We start from the raw sequence: 21,440 nt of genomic DNA on the forward strand, positions 1-21,440 counted from the left end.
GAGATGAAGCATCGCTGAACATGTTTCCAAACCAACTTCATTCTAAGCCAAAGACTAGAAAATATGGTGAAGCATATCTGCCCTTTGGTTTCACCTGCACAAGTGCTGAGGTAGGTCTCCTCTGCAGAATTAGTTTTCCCTTCCTCGGGAGCAGCGCTGGGCTCTCCAAATCACGGAACAAACAGTATCCCATATTCTTGATTTTGTAGTTCACAAACACTTGTTGTAATGACTAACTACTCCTGACATTTTGGAGATGTTAGCTCTTTATACACAAAAGTTACAGCTGGATACAAATAATATCAGGCTGATCCTGCCACGATTTGTTCCCCCTTGACCAAATCACGGACAAACAGTATCCCACAGCTGTTTATGTTTTTAAACCCATTTTGCACAGAGAGGCATTTTTTTGAAAAATGTATTGAAAGCAATGTTGAATATTATTACACAGGAAAAAAACAACTACATGTAAAATAATCACATCGTGACGCCTCTGCCTTTCTAAATAGAGGGACAGTAACTGTGTGTTTATATGTAAGCGTGTAAAACCTGAAGATAGAGACAAGATACTGTTAATCTGACTATCTGCCATTCTACAATTCATCTCATGTAAACAATAACGTGGCGCACAGCGTGACGTGAAAAAAGGCACATACCTTTGACGTTGCATGATGAACTCTGTATTCCTCCTCCACACCTAAACACGAAAAAGGAGTTTTAAAAAAATCTCCGTTTTCGGTGATTGAAAACGCGTTTACGTGTGGACGAAACAGCTGCGTTTTCAAAAATATCCATGCAGGTGTGGACGTAGCGTAAAAGAGTTAGTAGTTTATTTTCTTACTACCTGCAATTTATTGCAGATTACTTGTATTTGCTTAATTGTTTACTAAATGTTTGAGGTGTGAAATAAACCGCAATGGAGCGACATATAGGTGTGTGTAGTTGGAGGATGTGTTTGTGCGTGCGTGTGCGCGCGCGGGGGTGGGGGCGAACGTTTTTCTTGTAAAACAAAGGGGGGGCCAGCAAAAAAAGTTTGGGAACCACTGCTTTATAGGGATTTAAAAAAGTGTATGTCCCGTCATTATCTATTCTCAGTTGCTCTGGATCACTGTTTCTATCACAGAAATTAATCAGCTGTTTTCAGTGTTCACTGTCTGGGCACAGTGACAATATTGCTCAGGTTTGAATGTATTCAACTGGTAAATGGGAGCTCTTTTTTTGGTTAGATTTACGAAGCCAAATGCTTTGAACTTAAGAACTGATTACTATGTACTACTATAGATATAACAATCACTGAAACTGTGTAAGCAACGACCTGGATTTGGTTTGTAAAGTTTTGATTCAGGAGGGGTTGTGACTCTGCTGTGAAAGCGCAGCTGTAGACAAAGTATAATACGGCCATCTAGTGGAGACAGGAAACGACAGCAACATTAGACTAAAAGGTTATGTCTTTAAAAACGAAGCAGATTTTATTATATTCTAATTCTTGTTTTCGTACCTTTTTACTACTAAAGTCGAACACGACGAAACAGCGAATTTGTAAACAGGGAGGCGCGTTCCATCAAGCTTTTGTTCTGAAAGTCTACAGGAAGTCCCACTCTGAAAACATTACTTGACGCTCGTGCCCTTGCGGTTACCAGGGGCAACATGAGCACTAGATGACAACTCACAGTTAGTAATCTAAAGTTGATCTCTAAGTCGAAAATTGCATTACTGTTTTCACTGCTCTGTGTTGTTGAATTACCACTAAGCGGAAATGCCACCAAAGGGAGCTAAAAAGGGCTCTGCTAAAAAGTCCAGTACTGATGGAGGCGCAGTAAACAAGAACTGGGAGACTGGTCTCATCAAAGCAGAGTTTGAAGAGGTTTGTCATCTCACTGACCACTTTTTTTTGGCTGAACTTAAATAGTTTGTTGGAAACATTTATATTGTTTTCACACTGAGTCAATCTCCCTGTTTTCTCATAAGGCGTTAGTCGAGTCTAAGGGCAGGTTAATGGGTGCGCGCGTGCGATTAGCCAGATCAGGCAGCTTCGATTTTTCAGACCGGAAGTTATCATTTCGACATCCCTAAATGTTATTAGTAAACGTTGTTATGCTTCTTAAACGCCTTTTCTTCTCCTTTTTTTTCTTTAACGTATTTTTTTTTTCATTTGTCTTAGCATAAGTTGCACCATCACTGAGCCTAAAGCGAGCTGTCATATACTGCAAAGCAAATATGTATAAATATGATATGAAATAATGTAGCCTGTGACTGGGGTGTATTGCAGTGATATATCGTAAAACGTATTGCCCTTCCCAGGATTCGTGGCAGGCATGTGTGTCTTTTGTGGTTGGGAGAGGTCCGCAGGAGGAGGACCTGATCCAGGCTTTGGCCTTGGCTGTACAGGAACCGCAACGCAAACTTTTCACCTTGCTAACTTGGGACGACACGCTTGCAAAGGTACTCCAACTTTGTTACTTCCTTTATATTAAAGGGACCTGTGGTGTTGATATAACACATTTTATATTTTATTGTTGACTCTACTAGACTTGCTTTACATCATTTACACTTAAAAATGAGCCTAATTTGTCTGAAATGTTGCATGGCGGTGTTAGTGAATGCGTCATGATACTAACGCCTACCAGCAAGAAGGTCGTGGTTCGAATCCATCAGCAGGATGAGCCCTTTGGGGGGGGGTTGAACCTACCTGGCTTTCTTTCTGGGTGCTCAAGGTTTTTCCCACATTTCAAAGGGCATCCCTTTTAGGTGAGCATGTGGTAGTCCTCGTATTTGACCGGGTACCTATACAGAGTGGACTTGACAGTTGCGCTTAAAACTGTAATGGACCTTCCAGAGCTGTGTTTAATATTGCTTAATAGCTTATAGCTTAATAATGTACCATTCGTGGTATATATTGTAAAGTAAAATCCTTCCTCTTTGCAGATCCATGAGCTGGGGAATCCCAAAGCAAAAAAACCCGACGATGCCCCCATGTTCTATCAGGTATGCTTTGGAAATTTTTACAGGAGTGACTTTCTGCACCATGCCAAAGAATAATGTTTTTTATGTGACGTGTTTCAGTGTAACAGTCATTGTTGTGTGTGTATTTACAAGTGTCTGTGTTTTGTGTAGGTTACAGAGCCAGCTAAACTGCTGCTCGATGCAGGAGAGGGGATTCCCTGTGACCTGATGGCAAAAATATTGAAGTTCCAGCTGCTACTTATCAAAGCCTGTGATCAGCAGAGGTCAGATGCTAACCAGGTAAATGACTTGTTATTTAAGTAATTCTTATTCCTTTATAATTAATTAAGGTGTTGACAGGGCGTGAAATTTTACTTTCAGTGTTATCTTACTAACACTACTAACATCTAGCTGTTTTTAAAAAAGATTTATTGTAACTCCAAATTCTTTGTATTTTTGTATTCATCATACCCCTGTAATATTACATTCTTCGTTTGTGTTTCACATGTCATGGGTACATGGCCTATACTTAATGGTCAAGTATTGTTTCATTCAAGACAGCTTTTGTACCACCAGTGATATAATTCTGAGTTGTAGGTACAAAAAAAAACCCCAAAACATTTGAGATGTTCCTCAGAGTCATATTTTTAAAAGTGTTTTATGTTTAAGGCTGAGGAGGAAAAGACAGCAGTCTCTGATAAAAAGGGAAAGGGTCCTCATACACCGGTGATACCACCCAAGGAGAAGAAGACCAAGCTGAAGCGCAGGGGTGACGTTGAGCCACCTACTTTCAAAGGTAAAAGCTGATGAAAAGCTAAAGTGGTAAAAATTAATATAATTGTTCAGGTTGTTTCGTGCTTTAAAATCTTGTGCGCACTGATTTTGTCTCTTGGTCATAGACGATGAGCCAGAGTGGGGTCCTCAGCACTATATTCTAATCCTGGGATTCTACCAGACGCAACTGATAGCGGGACTTGATGCCATAGGTGTTCATGTGTCTAATGTCATCAAATTGTGTTTGGAGTTCTCTCAAAATATGGAGGAGCAGCAGGATCACCAAGACAGCTGTGAGGGAAATGAACAGAGTCTCAGAGCTTCGCCGGTTTTTGATGCAGGTAAGGAGTAAACAGTAAATCTTCTGTTTGCTATCTTCAGTAAATAGTAGATTTATTGTATGTTATAAGAGAAGTATAAGACATGTATGTTTACACTGCATCATCATTTTTTCTGTGTGTATCAAAAGCTGTGCAGGAAAGGAAGTTGAATGAATTCTGGTCAGGTCTGAGATCAGTTTTGGACAGCAGGCCACCAGACTCCAGGCTCCATGATGTGGTTCAGCTCAGCTACACTGTTCCTGTCTTCTTGCTTCCCTTTGACGCGCAGGACCCTGAAACTGTGGTGAGTAGATAAGCGTTTAACACATCTATTCTCATTTTTGAGTTTATTAGAATATTGCACATTATCTTGTTTTTCTGTTATCTAGTTTGAATTATATATTACATATCTGCTTCGTTTTATTTAAGCATCACATGACGTGACCTGCTTTTTACTTGAAATCCATGTCTGTGTGTCTATGCTGTGTGTCCAGCTGGAGTTGGGAAGCCAAATCTTTGACGGTGTGGCCAGTCTTATCTATGACTGCCTAGACGTCAGAAGGCAGTATCAGCAATACCGGAACAATGTTAAATTCATCAGTGTGCCTGCTGTTGTGAAGCACTCAGAGCCTGTGGAGGTAAATATATGCAGATACAGTTAGACACCAGTAGTTTTCTTGAATGGATTTATTTTATAAAATAGGCTTGTAGCAGAGGATGGTTTCGATCCATCGACCTCTGGGTTATGGGCCCAGCACGCTTCCGCTGCGCCACTCTGCTTACGCTGCTGATGTGACTCAAACCCACAATCCCTGGCTTAAGAAGCCTATCCATTAGGCTTCATGCACTGGTTTTAACCCACTAGGTACAAACCAGTGTTCACTAACCTGCACTTAACCCTCCGTTTTTGGCTTTATCAAAACCAAAAACAAAAAAGATTGTCAATTACACTATCAAAATAAAAGTGTTGATATTCTGGTAGGTAAATGTGTGGGGTTTTTTCAAGAGTATATTGAGGAGGATAGATCTAGTCTGAAATGAATCCTCTGATAATCAGACAACATAGCCTTTTATCTAAAAACAACACTCCAGATATGACCCACAGCACTGGTCCTGAACCTCTACACTGACATCATTGTTTTTCTTTCTCTTTATTTGTTGATACTTGTCAGAATGGAGATGATTTTTCTGTTCCTTGTGCCAGGTTGTGTCAGCAGCTCCAACCCCACTCTCCAAGAAGAAGTCAGGTCAGGAGGATGCCCCAGGAGACCAAGGTGAAATTTTGTTATTGTTATTGTTCATCTGGACTATTTTGGTATAGTCTTGTTTGGCATTTTGAATTAAAACCTCCTAATCCTTTCTCTTTTTAATGGTTTCTTCTTGGCGGACAGAGAACAGACTCCTTCCTCTCTCTCTAGATGTGGACATGTGTTACTATAACAACCTGCTGGACCTGGTTGCTCCTGAGGCCTGCTCTGTGCCTTTGATCCTGCACTGTATGTTGGAACAGGTATGTGTGCATTTGGTTTTGTGAATGTGCAGTTTTGCTCTATCTCTTACTGTGTGTGAAAGAAGCATTTCCAAATATGGTCGATGGGAAAATGTTGTGTGACTGATTAAGGAATAGCTAAAATGAGGACTGAGGACATATTAGAATTTGTACAATTTGTGTCTCTAGGTGGTGATTTCTGCAGAGCAGTCCTTGTCTGCCCACCCCCATGTGGCTGAGGACTTCAAACCTCTCAGCAGCCCCTGGTTAGACCACCAGCTGGTCAGCTATATGCTCCAAAACTTCTTGCCACTAGTACAAAAAGAAGAGGAGAGACTCTATGTATTAAACAACCTCCTAAACACAGTACAGAATGAAGAGGATAAGAAGGTATAGTTACCACTGCATAACAATATACACGCCTAGAGAAATCCAAAGAACAAGTGCTGAGAAGACCACAAAAACTCGCTAAGCCTCCAGCGTAGTATGTGAAGCATTGGTGGTTCAGTGGTAGAATTCTCGCCTGCCACGCGGGAGGCCCGGGTTCGATTCCCGGCCAATGCAGCAGCTTTTTTTTTTTTTTTTTTTTCCCCCTTTCTCCTTTTAAACAAAAGGTGCCGACTCACAGGAAGACAAGGTCACATTTCTGTGGGCAGGATTAGTGTCAGACACTTAAAGCTGAATAGCAAATCCCCACAAGCTCTTGTGTTATGGTAATAGAGCACTTGCGGCAACATTCCCCAAGTAGGATGGGCTTGGTTGTGACGTATGGGGGATGGGTGGGGTAAAACACTCGGTTTCCTGAACATGTGACAGGAAAACCATGTCATCTGTCGCTGCTGTTTATGCATGAAAAGATTTTTTCATTTTTACAGAACAAAAGGTTTTGGTGTTCAAAACAATTGTATTTTTAAGGAACTCAAACTCACATTTAAGTCATAACTCAGTCACATGTATGCATTAATAGAAGAATCCAATTCCAAATCTAATTCATCAAAATGAATCAGATATGGATTCTTCAAGAAATACTCCAATATAATAATGCTTAACACGTCCTTATTGTAGAGATTAATCAGAGCTGCGTAATGCTGAAATAACACGTACAGCACTGAGTAACCATACTACAAATACATACCAGTGCACCACCAGCAGATGGCGCTATATTCAATGTGTAACTTTAGCAGAAATATTGAGGATATTTCTGTATATATGTCTAATAAATACTAATACTAACAAACCAGACATGAGCTCAAAGGAAGAAGGATTTTGGAGGGTAGGACAGGATTCCTTTAAATATGACTTTGCTTCTAAGATCTTCCATAAGCTCCTTTAAACATTCACTCTAATCACAAAGGCCTTGAAGCTGCTACTTTATGAACATATGCATATGCATTAAGCTGGCTTTTTATTCCTGCATACAGGAAATTCACATTACAGCACCAGCATTGTTCCACAAACCCCACAGAAAGCACAAAAACACAGTTTACATTGCTTTAGTAGGGAGATTTTCACTGAGGCCTTAAAAATACTCCAAACACTTTGCATGTTTATGATAAGTGTTCCCTCACTCAGAATAACAACTCTAGGTCAGATTAACAAGACTCTTATTTAATATATTTGACATTTTTGACATTTTAACAAATTCTTACCAGGATCTGTTGCTCATACCAGCAAAGAGAAATTTTATCTCCTGCTTAAGTGAAAAACTTGATCAGAAATTAACTGCAAATAATGTTGTTAACTTCTATCAGAAAAGGTTTATAAGCTCCAGTTTAACAATGAGTTCTGGGTTCTCAGGTACGCTTAGAGCACAGTGTACAATTTATTAATGTTTCTCAATTTTATTATCTTTGTTTATCTGTGCTAGAGGCTAGTGGCGAAATTTGGAGCAAGGGAAACTGACAGGAAGACTGAGCAACCTCTGGTTATCAGACACCATGATGAGCGGGCCCAGCGCTTGAGAGACATCAGTGTAAGTAATTTTATTGTATTTTAAAATCAAGTTTTTATGTTGATATTAAGACACGATATTAAGAAAATGACTGCCTGGTTTAACAAGAGCTGCTGTGTATTTGTGTACATGCACGTGACCCTCTTAGGTGGTTCAGGATTTCGATCCGACAGAGGTGGAGTTGTCCATGATGAGACTGTCTCCGGTGTGGGAGATGATCGAGTCAGTCACTCAGCAGAAAAACAGAAAATCTTGTTGGATGTCCATCAAACAACAGCTACAGCACTACTGCACAGATGGTCAGAACCTGTGCTTAAGGCCTCGGGTCAACTCATTGTACCTACTTACAGTATATGTTGGTGAATCTTGTAATAAAGTTCTTGATTCATCGGCTTCCTACAGATGATGTGTCATGGCCGGAGGTGGAGCGTTTTTTTCATCAGAGCGTCTTTGAGGCTATGCCGCTGTCCGGGGTGGATCAGCAGGGTGTGTTACGTGGAATAGCAGATCCAGCACAGCAGCAGACATCAACAGTAATCCCCTGGGATGACCCGTTATCCTTTGCTAAACAGCAGCTTTATAACATGAGGAACAAAGGTCTGATGTTATATTAGTTAATTTATGTTATGACACTGGCTTACATGCATGTTACATTTTACAACTCACTCATGAAATACCCTACATAATGGTTTTACTTTACTATCTTTATTTTAATTATAGATCCAACATTTCTTACTGAAGAGCCTTCCAACAGAGAGGTATTATTCTTATATTTATTTAGCTTGTTTAGCTTGCTTTAATTTAAAAAAAAGAAAAGAAAAGAAAAAGAAAACAGCAATGGATCCTGTATTTTTTCCCCCAGGAGCAGAGTGGTAGAGTGTGTAGCCACCTGGACTTACCTGACATACAGAGCTGTAGGTTGAGATCTCTGTTTCACTGGCACTATGCTGAGCACCACAATGCCACCGTCCTGCCTCAGGTGATATATCTGTTTTATCTTGTTAAATGTGTTAGTGGTGTCACATTAGACGTACTGTGGTTACTACACATTAAGTCTCCTCTACTCTGAAGCTTTAAATGGAGAATGCAAGAGTTGAAAATGGGTTTAATGAGCAAACTAAACAAAGTTGAGGCTATACTCTGCAGCAGTATTATGTACATCCTTCAGAAAAGCATAAAACATCACCATTTTATGTTCTTTATGTGTTTTTACTTAAAACAGTTTGAGGCATTTGCTCGGATATTTTGACTTTCTTCTTTTGTGTAGTTGCTCCAGTTAGCATCAGAGGAATACCGCTGCTTGGACACCTTCAGAGGTAGCCATAACAACATACTATATGTTTTTTGCCACAATCCCATGAGTCCTCAACGCCAGTCCAGGGAGTTCTGGCATGTGGCTCTGCACACCGATGTCAAGTTCAGGTGTGAAATGATGCCCAGATTTTTAAGTGTATGCTTGTTACAAGAGGAATAGTATGAAATCTTTTGCTGATTGCTTCCATGGATGTACAATGTTTGTGTCATTATTAAATTCATTAAAGAGGCGTAATCTGCAGCTCACTCTACATTGTCCTGTCTGTCTGTACAGGAGTTACTTTGAGCATGTGGCAGATACTGTTTCACACTGGACGAGTCAGGAGGAATCAAGGAGAGACACAACGCAAGACGGAAGCGACACTCCAAAATCTGATTCTCCAAAAGGTATCGTACTATAGTAATCAATATGTGGCTCTACCGATTTAACCGTGCTTACCTCTGTATACATATAATATGTGATTTCTTCCTGGACTAGATGACAATACTGTTTGTTCTTCCAAGGAGGATGAGAGAATGGAAGTCTTCATCAGAAAAGGCTCCCTTAAAGTCAGTACAGGCTAACACACAAGTACACACACGTGAATCTGACATGGAGAATTTCATAGAGCAGTCTCATTTCTTATATCCCTCAGATGCTTTTTCACAGAGCAGTTAAGTAATAAATTAATGAGTTCAAATTCATGGTCCAGTTCTAATAGTTCCAGTTTTCAGTATTTTATCTGTAAAGTACGTCTAGAGATAAAATAAGATTTCTCATCATCTCAGGATAGAACACACCCACATTAAACTACTTTAGAGTCACCAAAGTGTTACATGGTTACAGTATTATGGTGTTACAGGCCTGGAAGTTGGAGCAGGAGCGTCAGAAGGAAGAGGCGATACCCAAAAAGTCAAAGAAAGAGGATTTGCCCAAAGATAAGCAGCAGAAAAAGGAGGATAAGTCAACCGACAACAAGAAAAAGAAAACTTCATCTGATGACAAGAAGAGCAGGCCAGGGACGGAAGGCAGCTCAGCCAACCCTCCCACAGAGTCAGCTATCACAACAGCGCCCCCTGTGGATGAAGTTGTAGAAGTACAGCATGCAGAGGAACCTTTCAGTGTGAGAGCACACACGCTAGAACCCATTACAGAACTAAACTCGTGTTTTGGTTAAGGTCTTGATAAGTGAAACAGCTTCGTTCAGGTTAAGTAATAAATGACTCCATGCATATGGTCGTTCATGTTGATGTGTGTGTCCAATGTTTAGGGTTTCATTGGCTACATCATGGATGGAAAATTGATCCATGTGTCAGGTTGTCTCCAGTACCTTTTCCCCTCTGATGGAGGACGTATCACTGTGGAGACAGTCAGCTTTGTTCAGGGTACGGGATCTGTCTGTGTTCTTCATGCATCTAAGCAGACCTTCAACTACAAACTCACAAACAGCTTACTTAGACACTATAGAAAACTACAAACATGTGTTATATCTTAAGATAACATAAAAAGTTAAACCATTCGTACAGTTTTTCTCCCCCTCCCGCAGCTATATTTCCCTAAGAATGAAAAAAATGTTGAAGCATTTATGAGCTTAGTTCCATTATTAGACAAATGGCACCATAAATCAATGAAAAACATAAACAAAGCAAAGGTCAAATATTCCTCAGTAACACATAGTTTTTCCTCCAGGTTCCAGCCAAATGAAAGTCATTGTGAAGAAGGATGGACATCATTTCTACACACACATCAACCAATTTGTTGTTGATCCTGCAAAATGTCCCCCTCATAACCAAGACAATAAAAACATTGAACCGGAAAAGGACTGTAGAGGTAAAGATGCTACCTGTTGTAATTTTAGGTTACCTTTTTATACACCTGTGTAAATACCACAGTTATTGTGAATGATATGTGATTTTTAGTCTCATTTAGTGTGCGTGTGTGTTTGCGGTCTCTTTCAGGGGCAGAACCTGCGGAGATAAAAACAGTGAAGCAGGGCTCCTTCTCAGCTGTGCTTGACAATAGAATTCGTCTTTCATACAGTTTCTACGGTCCCACGGGAGAGCGCACAGGTATTACACTCAGACATATAGTACATATTTATAAAAGAAAGTATTTTTTTATACTTAAAGTTGCAAATGGGTTAAATACAGTACTGAATAGTTAATAAACTCAGTGCATCTGACATTTATTAAGCCTGGAGCATCAAGTTTAAAAGGCCTTGACTGTACGGGTAGCGTAGTGTTTTTGTTTGGTCAGACCTGCACTTTAGTAACCCCTTTGCCCAGTTATCGATCCATCCTTGGCTCTTCTTCTTTTTCTTCTCTATTTGCATTTTATCTGCAAACTCAGTATTCTTTTTTAAGATTATGCAGATGGCATCTATTTCTACGCCCTAGTGAAAGACAATGAAAGAGGGCAGGATACATCAGGTGATGGAGATGCTTTTCAGTAGCTTCCACAAATGTCAGTCTATCTTCACTGTGCGTCAGGTCTAAATCACTGTCCAGTAATGCTTCCTTCAGGACACATTTCAAAAATTTCAGTGCTTCCACACTCGCTCTGACATTGAGGAGGGTATATGTGCATTTATTTCATCCTGTCTGGACTTTGGAAAATGGATTGTAGAAAAGAACACAGACAGCTTTCTCACAATCGGATGAGCAGAAGAAAGCACTTTGTTGCTTGGCTTGAATTGCTACAGCTTAGTGCCTTGCTGATGGTCTGAAACTGGAACAATCCAGGCCAATCAGTATTTCTGACCGGTTCTTAATACTTAGCTTTTTGAAAAATATTTATTTATTTAATCACTACATATTATATATTTCCTTTTTACTGCATTGATCATAAGTTTTATTTGTTGTTGTCACTTGTTGTGAGCAGTTTCTGTTTAATGTCCCATGTTGAGTTAGTTTGTCTCTGTTTGATTTATAGTCTTCTTTGTGATGTGAAAATCCCTTACGTGTTATTAAAGTACTTTTTAAAATAAAGTTATTATTATTATAGTAATTTCCCAGGAAACCAAAGGCAAAGTACCAGAGACATCTATCCCAGACCCCATTCATCTATCTGCCTCCATCCACTGCTCCAAGGAAAAAGATGCAGCGTGTGTTCCCTCAAAGACACAAACCACATCCAGCAGACCTCCAGAGTCCCAGGTTAACACGCATTTACATGTTTACAGAAAATAATGTAGATTCATGTAGACTATATGTACGTGTACACATAGGTTTTTAACCATAAAATATGTTCTGTCATTAGACTAAATATGTAATGTATGTCTAAGGGTTGTGAAGGTCAACCAGCAGAGCAATCAAATTTGTTCAGCGGTCTCAGCCTCTCTATTCCTAATGGTCTCATGCTGCAATATCTGCGAGAAGATACACAAGGTCAGTAACGGATGTGTTTAGAATTTATAGTACCTACGCAGTCAGTTTTGCAGACTCCCGTCCTTGGTGCAAGTACGACCCTGTTCGTGCTCGTAGAGACTCATCTGTATATCTTCTGTGCTCAAATTGACCTGCTTACCCGCTTATGTGCTGAGACTAGTGCCACATTTTGGCCTATCTACAAATAGCTTGAATTTAATGAATGTGTCTTTCATGAAGTTTTAGCACAACTTTCTGCATCTACTATAATCCCATTAACCATTCTGCACATGCTAAAGAGTCATACTCAAATATATACGACATGATTTGTGTGTGTTTTTGTGTCCATGTAAAGAAGGAGGTATTATGGTGAGACAAAGCTTTCCTCTACATGGCAAAGGAAAGGCAAGACATCTTCAGGATACATCCCTCTCCAAAGAATTGTCCCGTATTATCACCAGCCAGGGAGCTGTGATCCGTTACATGAGAGATGGATCCACAGAGGTACACTCATTCATACTGAGGCACATGTTGAAATAAATATAAAACTGACTCCAGGCAGGTAGTTCTTGAATAGCTGCACAAATTGTTACATAAAAACGGTGAAGAATCATGCCCGTTTTTTCTGGCTTCTCTTATTTTTTTGTACTGCAGGTGCTGTTTGCTGATGGCTCAGTCAGTTTCAGTCAGGATTCTGGTCCAGTGTGGGTCCCTGACTCTGAGGTTCAGGAGCAAAACTCTGATCAGGAATCTGAGGACAGCAAGAAAGGTTAGACTGGTGTACCACTGAATACAAAACAGCACTTCTTCTGTCTCGTAATGAGTGTGACGGGGCGCTTGCTGGGAAGATAATTAATTTTCAGTGGTACAGTTATACTCTCTTTGCATATCTTGTGTCTCTGCAGAACAGGGCTCAAAGGAGGGGACTAAGGATCACAGAGGGTGTTGGTTAACTACAACTCCATGTGGAGATCGCATCTGTACTGTTGGGACCACACACAAAAACATGCCAACCACGTCCCTTCTCACTTACAAGGCTACTGACCCCATCACCCATCAGGCAAGAAAGTACTATTTCTTCTAAATTATACAGGCTACCAACATTGCAATTAAGTCCATAATAAAAATGTGAGAGTTAAAAAATCCTCAAGGTGCTTGGGGAGAGAAATTTCATTTCAGAGTGTTCACACTTTGATGTTCTCTGAGTACCTTGAAGTATATGATATATAGAGAGAAATGAGACTCATTCTGAAATCATCTTATGCTTTTCATCGCTAACTTAGCTCGCTGACTCTGGTTTCTTGTGTTAGGTGATGCTGAACCGCGAGGATCTGGTGGTTTCTGTCCAGAACCCAGATGGGTCTGTAATTGTAGAGCATGCAGATGGAACCAGGATTACCAGCCTCTTGCAAGAAAGGCCAATGAATGCTAATCCACACTGTTTGCTGCGCACTGGTGACCAGCAGGCACACAGTACATTGATCAAATCCATACTCAGCAGTAGACCTGCACTTACAGATGACTACACAAATATATGCAGTATACATGCTATCACCATTAAAATACATTATAATCTCTAAGCAGATTTTTATATCTGATTTATGTTCCTGTGACATTTACTTTTCCAGGACAGCAGCCAGGGAGTGTAACCCTTAAATCAGCCTCTCAAAGTGCAAGCGACTGCACTGAGTGTGTGGAAAGCATTGCTGGGGACATGGATGTCAAGGACACTTGTCTCAATGGAGACATCAGCAGGAACAGTGCAGGGAATGCATGTGACCGGGAGGGAGCTGTTCATGTGTGCACAAATCTGAATCAGTGTGGATGTATGTGTGATGAAAAAGAAAGTACTGAAAGTAGTGTGCATATGAATAGTGAACGGGGTGTGTTTGCCAAAGAGACTGCGACTCAGAATGTTGAGACTAAAGGGTGTGGGAAGGATGAATCAAGGATGTCTGCTAAAGAGCGGATGGTGTTGGTAGAGAAGGAGGGTTGCGCCACAGTAGTGATGTACCCAGAGCGTCAAACGGCTCATATCTTTTTAGCCGATGGAACGGTCGTCACTGGGAACAATCAAAGAGAATACGAGGTGCGTGATTTGCCAGCAGATGGCACCAAAACTTAAATAAAAGCTTGGAACTAGTGACTTTAAGACATGGATAAGGCTGCACTTTGACACTTGTTTGCAGAACCGTTGATCCATATTTGTACTTTGTACCCAAGGTGTTCCCATCCAGTGTAGGAGTCCTGTCCATCAGAAGCGATGGAACATGCGTGTACTCCTCAGACCCACTCGTAACTCCAAGTCCAAAGGGGTCTACTCCCACTGAACAGACAGGAATTTACACTATGAGTCATACGGGCAAAGTGGCCTGTGAAATTACAGACCCTGATGGGAACCATTTCCAGGTCAGTTTCTCTGATCGCAAGATAGTGAGCCTATGTTGCTGTGCAGGTCTTTTTTTAAGGTGGTTAGCATAGGAGGAATGTGGGAATTTGGATCTATGAAATAGTTTGCTATATTCTTAAAGTCTCAAAGAAAGACCTATGATGGGAAAAAATATAGAAATTCATTAAGCTCGTATTATTTTTAGTTTCGGTAACATGCTGAACTTTGTTGCAGGTTATGGAGGATGGGCAGATATCTGTGCTAAACTTGAGACCTGCTACTAGCACGCTTAAACAAACGGAGGAAGAGCTAGAAAAGGAAGAGGACAGTGAAATGGATGGGCCTCATGAAAAACCCAGAGAGCAGTGTCCCAGGTAGCTTGGCTGATTGTGTGTGTGTCTGTGTGTCACCATGGCAAAATGCAATTCGGGAGAAACTTAAGCAACCTAAAAATGCTCTTTTCACTATTATTTCTGGGTTTACATGAAACAGCCATTATGTAATAAAGTTGTAGTGACTACTGAGAACTTGTATGTCAAAATGTCAGCAACATCCACTCGTATTTCACTTGTTTTTAATTGTCCACAAGATCAAAGAAAAGACAATTAACAGGGCATTTAGTAAGAAAACTCTTATAAACTGTATTTGTTATGTTTTTTTAACTCTCTAAAAGAAAGGTAGCAGAAATGAATGGCCAAATAACTAAACTGATGTCCGGCATTGTTACTCACAGCCTGCAAACGTATTTTGTCTTCCAGGTTGTTTCTGGTGCATGAGGATGGCTCAGGCACTGAACTGCTGAGCTATCAAACTGTAAAGGAGCTGCTCTACCAGGCGTACTTGGACCCTACCATAGCACTGTTGAAGGAACAATTGGCAAACACACAAGGTTTAATGTCTCCTAAATCAAGAAACAACTGGACTGAATAAAATTGTTCTATGGTTTTTGTTAAAGAATGTCCCCCAAAAAATGTCCACATAGTGTATAATGACAGTTAACTGTCTCTAATGTTGAGTGTACTTTTGTCATTCTGATACATCAGGAGATGGATACAAGAAACTATTCAGTTAACCAGGAAGTAATGTGAGGTTTGTGGGTGTGTCTGTTCCAGATGAGTTTGGCATCACTATCCTAAAGCCCAGCCACCAGAGTGTGTGGTCTCAGTGGTTGCTTAACAAACAGAACCCTGAAATTACCCCTCCCAACCTCAGAAACCGCAGCTGGCATGACTTCCCCGCAGTAGAAGTATAGACATGCTTACACATATCACACACACACACAGAAACAGCACTTGAAATCCATTTTACTGTTTTTGCATTCCTCTCAAATCCAGAAGAAGAGTCCAGGTCCTCCATTTGGTACTGACGTAGTGTATAATTGGGGTCTGAGAATGAGGCCTGCAGGTTCTGCAGTACATCATCGGCCTGTCAGGAGCTGCCCTAAGGTCCTGGAGTTGAGAGAACTATACCAGCACCGACCATTCACCACACCACTCAAAAATACTATAGACTCACGATTAAAGGTGAAATTATTCTTTATCATTTGTCTCCAAAACTGGAGTTTGTGCTAAAACATTTGAGAAAGACATAAATCATCTCGTTAATGTGACTTAAGACATATCTAGAAATGTGGCTTTTACTGCAGGAATACATCGAGAGTTTGATGGAAAGAGAGCAACGGTCAGAAAAGATGAAAGTTAAAGACCCTCGCTCTGAGGAGGAGACTGCCCATGCCAGTGATCTCATCAATCTGATTTTGGTAAGCACACACACACACACACACGTTGAGTTAAACAATGATAATGTTTATAGTTATAGGGAACATTGTGTGGCTCTTTCCCTCTACTACATACTGGCTTCTAAAAGTAAACCTTGTACTATAACATAAAGGACAAAAGCTGACTTATATTGCACTTTGTAGTCTTTTCCAGAGGAAGATGATGCCAGTCACACCATTGATAGGAGGATTTCAGGTTGGTAAGACAGCATCTGTAAACCAGTTCATTTGGTTTTTAGAGTTGGGTTGTACCTGATTTAGTCCTGGTTTGGTGTCAGAATACTGAGGGGAAAGTACACCTTTTGTTGTATGTGTCCACAGAGGATGTAGCCAGTCTGTACAGCCAAGGAATCTGTAGCCCAGCTGAACAGTCAGATGTTTCTCAAGACTTTGCCACGGCACAAAGTGACAGCTTGGAGAAATTAAACAGGTACGTGTGCTAAAATAATCTCATCTTCACTAAGGTGAAAGTTCCAGGTTTTAATCTGTGTAAATATGCTTTTGAAATGCTCTTTTTCTTTCCAGTTGTACCAAAGACAAGGATACAAAGTGGACTGAAAAACTTACACAGTACAGGTAAAAACATTATTACTGATTGTGAGTAATAACCTTAATATAACAAAGCAGCCTTTGCAGCTTAGCCTTTTTTAGGACTTGCATAGGACTTAATCTGGACATTTGTCTGTCACATTGGTTTGTAGTAATTGTAGAAATTACTTTTCGCCTCTCTTTTCCTGAGTGGGTTTTGTTATTCTGCTTTGAAATAAATTATTTTGAACAGAACTAGCGCTACTGCAATACTTTCAGTACTACTAACAGAAAGATAAAAAGAAGTACTGCCATTGTTAAAGTTTGTACTATTTTTCTATTCTTGTGTGTGTATTTTAGGCAGGAGATGCGTGAAGAGAAGATCTACAGAGAGGCTACGAGGAAGAGGAGCGTTGTTCCCTTTTTCCACCCAGAAAATATTCCCCTGTACGAGGTACTATATTCTCTTAACATCATCTTAAATGATTCCTAGATGATTTTTCTCTGTGCAGTGTAGAAAAACACAAAGCACCGTTTCTGGTTTTCTCAGAGTCTGCTACAGCAACAAATACCTGACATGAGGAGTTTGTCAATGGCTCTCCCACCATTTCCCAAGTCGGACAGTACTGAGGGCTTCCTGAAAGATGCGCCACAGGAGGACAGTAAGTTATGATACCTTTGTGAGTATTTACTAGAGGCTACCAAAGTATAACTTGTTTTAAAGATGTTTTTTTTTGATTGGAATCTTCCCAAAAAAACAAAACAACAGAATAAATTAGTCTTAATGGTGAATTCAGTGACATGAATGCTGTTTATTTAACTGCATTTGTGTTTGGCACTGCAGCTCCAAGGCCTTTAAACCCAACACCGTCTCAGTCTGCAAGGTAATAATGAGCAAATTATGTTTTGAACTGTTTCTCCTGTTTAATTTTTCACTCTGTGATTTAGCCACTTACAAAACTGTCATCATGAGTGCTTAATGTGTTTTTTTCTTTTAGTCATTCAGCAAGAAGTAGCAGGGTGCTAGAAAAGAGACCCACCAACCCCACACCTCAGTCTGCTGGTTTGTTTCCAACCTTCTCATGTTTTATATTACTATTAATTCCTGGAAACCTCACCAATAATGCATCAAATATTTTTTAGGGCAGAAATGACGTAAAGCCACTGTGAACATACAGACATGGAGCAGTATGATCAGTCAGAAACTGCACTCTGTGAGGACAGAAGCAGAATTTTATTTAAATTTATTTAGATCGTTGAATCTCTGCCAGGACTTGATGGCTCAGTACAAAGACAAATAATTCTGTATATGATTTACACTTCTACGCAAACTTATGAATTATCCTGTGTGTGTCTGTGTGCGTGTACACGTCCAGGTGAAAGCAGTTGGAGGGATTCTTCTAGGAAATGCAAGTCACCACAGTTAGATGTGAGTGGAAAGCCCAGACAGACTACAGTCACACTACCATCCTCTGTCCTCGGCTCTAAATCCTGCAGTGCACCGGTACAAAATCATTTTTGTTTTTTTGCCAAAAATGTGCTGGTCGAGTTTTTGTTTTGGGTGGTTCCCTAGTATTAAACTTGCTATTGGTTAATAGTATTACCACCTATGGGCTCAATGTTTATTAAGAGAAACTTTGAACTTACATTCCAATAGTTCATTTTTTGTTTGTTTGTTTGTGAAAAGTAAAATGGCCCTTGAAGTGACCTTTAGAGGATCTATACGTTTGTGCCATAATTATTGATATCCTATCAAATTGGGAGTGTTAAAAAAAGATGTTCCTATAATACCATTTGTACACATACTTTACCCTATATTTTTATCACGGTAGTATCAAGCTGCCAGTTTTTCATTGTTGACTTTTCTTTGTCTATGTCCTCTGTTGAAGCTCCTGCAGGCGGAGGAGCAAGTGAGGAGGAAGTGTCAAACAGGTGCCATTGTGAAGGGCTTCCAGCTCATCCCATCGAGCGTAGACTTTGGCACGCTGAAGGAGGGCACCTCCTCCACCATTACTGTTGTGATGAAGAATGTTGGTTTTGACATATGCAGGTAAACCACCAGACAGATAGAGACAAGTGACAATCGATTTTAGGTTTTTGGGGGTTATTTTTGTAGTCTTAAGTCTTGTTTCAATTGTCTTTTAGTACCTCAGAAAGAAATGAGGACTGTTAGGTGGAGGCAATTTATGGGTCACCTTCAAGTCCAAAGGGAAAACTCTGACCTAACTATTTGTGGTTTATGTCACTCTGTCGCTGCCAGGTTCCATGTGAAACAGCCTCCTCCTGCTACAGGCCTCCGGGTCATCTACAGCCCTGGCCCTGTAAGTTTTCATTTTGATGTTTAATATGAAATAAAAATTTAATGTAATATAATATTTATATTAATGTTCCAGCCACTGCTTTTCTACTTTAATGCTATTGAATTAATTGTATAAATGTTCAAAACAGCTGACATTTTTTGTTTGTTAAAGGGTTAAATTCTACTTCCTTCAATGTCTCATAGGCATATGTGGTGTCTTGTTTTACTAGGTGGCTGCAGGTCTGCAGGTCGAACTGCAGGTTCAGCTGTTTGCAATGTGTGCTGTCCAAGCAGGGGAAGTAGAGCCAAAGAAGTTAATCTCCCAGGAAATTATCATCCCTACTGAGAAAGACATCCTCTGTCTGCCAGTCACTGCTAATATCCTTTGAGCACCTAAAGAAACACATTCAGTTTAGCTTTTAATTTTCTTACTAGAAAACAGCGTTTAAAAAAACTTCTCTTCTCTTCTGACTTCCGAAACAAGTGAGAGAAAAGTTGTGTATAAGAGATCTGCCCAGACTTAGTGAGTAACCAACACCAAAATTTCAAACATACACGTCTGAAACAGAATCAAACCCAAAATAACAAAAAAAAAAAGGACTGTTGCAGCTTTCTTTTGCTACACAGTGAATGGTATTTTCAAGCAATGGCAATTTCATCTCTGAAATTGCTTTTATCTGCATCTTTTTTACCTGTTATTGGTAAATGCTAGCAAATCCATCTGAGTTCAGCACAAAATGCAAAATGAAACTAGAGTAGACCTCAGCCAGCCTACATTCACTGGTTTCACAATCGACAATCACTTGTGATACTTTACCATGTGGTAATACTACGTTTTTGTTTTTTTGTTTTTTCTTTTGTTGTGGTGACATTACTATAAAAAATAAAAGTAGCTCCACAGATGCCAGGAGTGCTTTAATTCTAGGAAATACATAAAATTGGTGGGCTGTGAGGCAGCTGCTCAGTCTTTGATTCAGGATGTGCCAAACCCCACACTTAGGCAAGCGTAATGTGAGTGTGTTACATGGTGACATGGATAAGTGTTGGATAAGTGGTAGTTGTTTTGGTCAGTGCGAACAAACTGCTTCCAATTTTACAGTAGGTCTAATGTCCATCACTGGTCATCAGGTCTCTCAATACCCGTTCTTCTTCTTCCAGATCTTACCCATATTGCAGAGCCATGAGCTTCTCCAAGATCTTATCCATACTGTGTTCAAAAAACACAGTCTGAGTACTCACAGCCCTGCCCATCGTCTATCATGTCGGCCAGCCTTGTGGGATTTTGAACAGCTGTAGTCGCTTCTTGTTCTTCGATAAGCCAGGTCCGAGCCAGCTCCAATCAGCCAGAACTCTGTTACCATAGTTCCGAATTGGTAGATGTCATTCAATGTCCTCCATCGAGAGTGTCGCCAGACACACGACGCAACCGGCCATCGAGTATCCGGCAGCAAACGTCTCCGCAGGACAATCGGGCTCTCCCAGGCCCAGGAGGGTGTCAATTCCGTTAAGGGACCAGTTGATAAAATCCATAATTCTTCTTTAGGTTTTTAGAGAACAAGTCTGGGAGACTCTTAGGGTTAGAGAATAAGCCAGACTATACAAATGACATGAGAAGCCAAGCAGGAAAGCTAAGGGAGAGGGAGAAGGAGAAAGTGCGACCGCCTCCGTCAAGAGCCAAGAGAAGGATGAAGGATTTGTTGTTGCCTAGGTTATTATTCCAGCCTCAATTTCATGTTAAAAAAAGATTTTCTTGTGTAACTAAGATTCAAAGTTACTGCTGATATGAAATTTCATGAAGATGAATGAAGATTCATGGCGTGTGTGTTGAAAGAAGTGATGTTGGTCCTTAACTAACTTCACCTATCCTTCCTGAGGGATTATATGAAATTTGGCTAAAGGACCATAGCAGGGTCCATAAAAAGAACATCTCCAAGGTCTTCCAGGCTTCCAGCTGGGGAGGAAAGCATCCTGATCAGTCCCACAGTAAACGCAGGTTAGTGTCTTACACCATCTTAACATCTTTAAGATTCAGACAGAGGATAAGTCACTGATAAAACCGTTTTGTTTTCAGGACATATTAAGGACTCCAGCTTCTCTCAGTCAGCCACCTTCAACTAGATTTCACACCTTTTAAGCCTTCATCACATTATAACCATCTCACGTTTGATTATTTCTGATAAACTGTGATGTTTGATGTGAAATAAAAATATTAACCTAAGTAATTGAGGTAATTGAATTCTTATGTGTGACCATGTCTGCTTGTAACACATTATGATAAATCCCTGCGTTACCTAATGTAATTTGGCTCGTA

The 21,440-nt window shown here is 40.3% G+C and overlaps 1 protein-coding gene and 1 non-coding gene across 5 annotated transcripts; both read left to right on the forward strand.

Annotated features, from left to right (window-relative positions):
* The first annotated feature begins 1,627 nt into the window (after positions 1-1,627).
* On the forward strand, positions 1,628-21,400 carry spag17 (sperm associated antigen 17). Of its 4 annotated transcripts, none has more exons than XM_084924407.1 (49): positions 1,628-1,864; positions 2,302-2,442; positions 2,926-2,985; positions 3,115-3,243; positions 3,613-3,739; positions 3,843-4,058; positions 4,187-4,341; positions 4,532-4,675; positions 5,242-5,311; positions 5,429-5,547; positions 5,716-5,916; positions 7,394-7,498; positions 7,626-7,776; positions 7,880-8,074; positions 8,198-8,235; positions 8,340-8,456; positions 8,745-8,899; positions 9,066-9,178; positions 9,270-9,340; positions 9,634-9,894; positions 10,042-10,156; positions 10,461-10,601; positions 10,730-10,840; positions 11,775-11,926; positions 12,055-12,157; positions 12,492-12,640; positions 12,791-12,905; positions 13,042-13,196; positions 13,447-13,609; positions 13,765-14,225; positions 14,360-14,545; positions 14,760-14,899; positions 15,284-15,414; positions 15,638-15,771; positions 15,860-16,048; positions 16,171-16,284; positions 16,447-16,498; positions 16,624-16,732; positions 16,828-16,878; positions 17,191-17,284; positions 17,381-17,492; positions 17,675-17,714; positions 17,829-17,893; positions 18,207-18,259; positions 18,720-18,880; positions 19,091-19,151; positions 19,360-19,507; positions 20,990-21,122; positions 21,201-21,400. In XM_084924407.1, the coding sequence occupies exons 1-49, from the start codon at positions 1,757-1,759 to the stop codon at positions 21,208-21,210; spliced, it is 6,324 nt and encodes a 2,107-aa protein (XP_084780533.1). In that variant the 5' UTR covers positions 1,628-1,756; the 3' UTR covers positions 21,211-21,400. The 4 variants fall into 4 exon arrangements, with proteins under 4 accessions (XP_084780533.1, XP_084780530.1, XP_084780532.1 ...); XM_084924404.1 differs by having other exon boundaries at positions 18,207-18,334; positions 21,201-21,399; XM_084924406.1 differs by having other exon boundaries at positions 13,447-13,591; positions 18,207-18,334; positions 21,201-21,399.
* trnag-gcc (transfer RNA glycine (anticodon GCC)) lies at positions 6,020-6,090 on the forward strand. Its single transcript has one exon. It is a non-coding gene; the product is annotated as a tRNA-Gly (tRNA).
* Positions 21,401-21,440: the final 40 nt, after the last annotated feature.

Source organism: Perissodus microlepis, chromosome 3, assembly GCF_051167445.1.
Source record: "Perissodus microlepis isolate ML-2025 ecotype Zambia chromosome 3, ASM5116744v1, whole genome shotgun sequence".
Taxonomy (NCBI): domain Eukaryota; kingdom Metazoa; phylum Chordata; class Actinopteri; order Cichliformes; family Cichlidae; genus Perissodus; species Perissodus microlepis.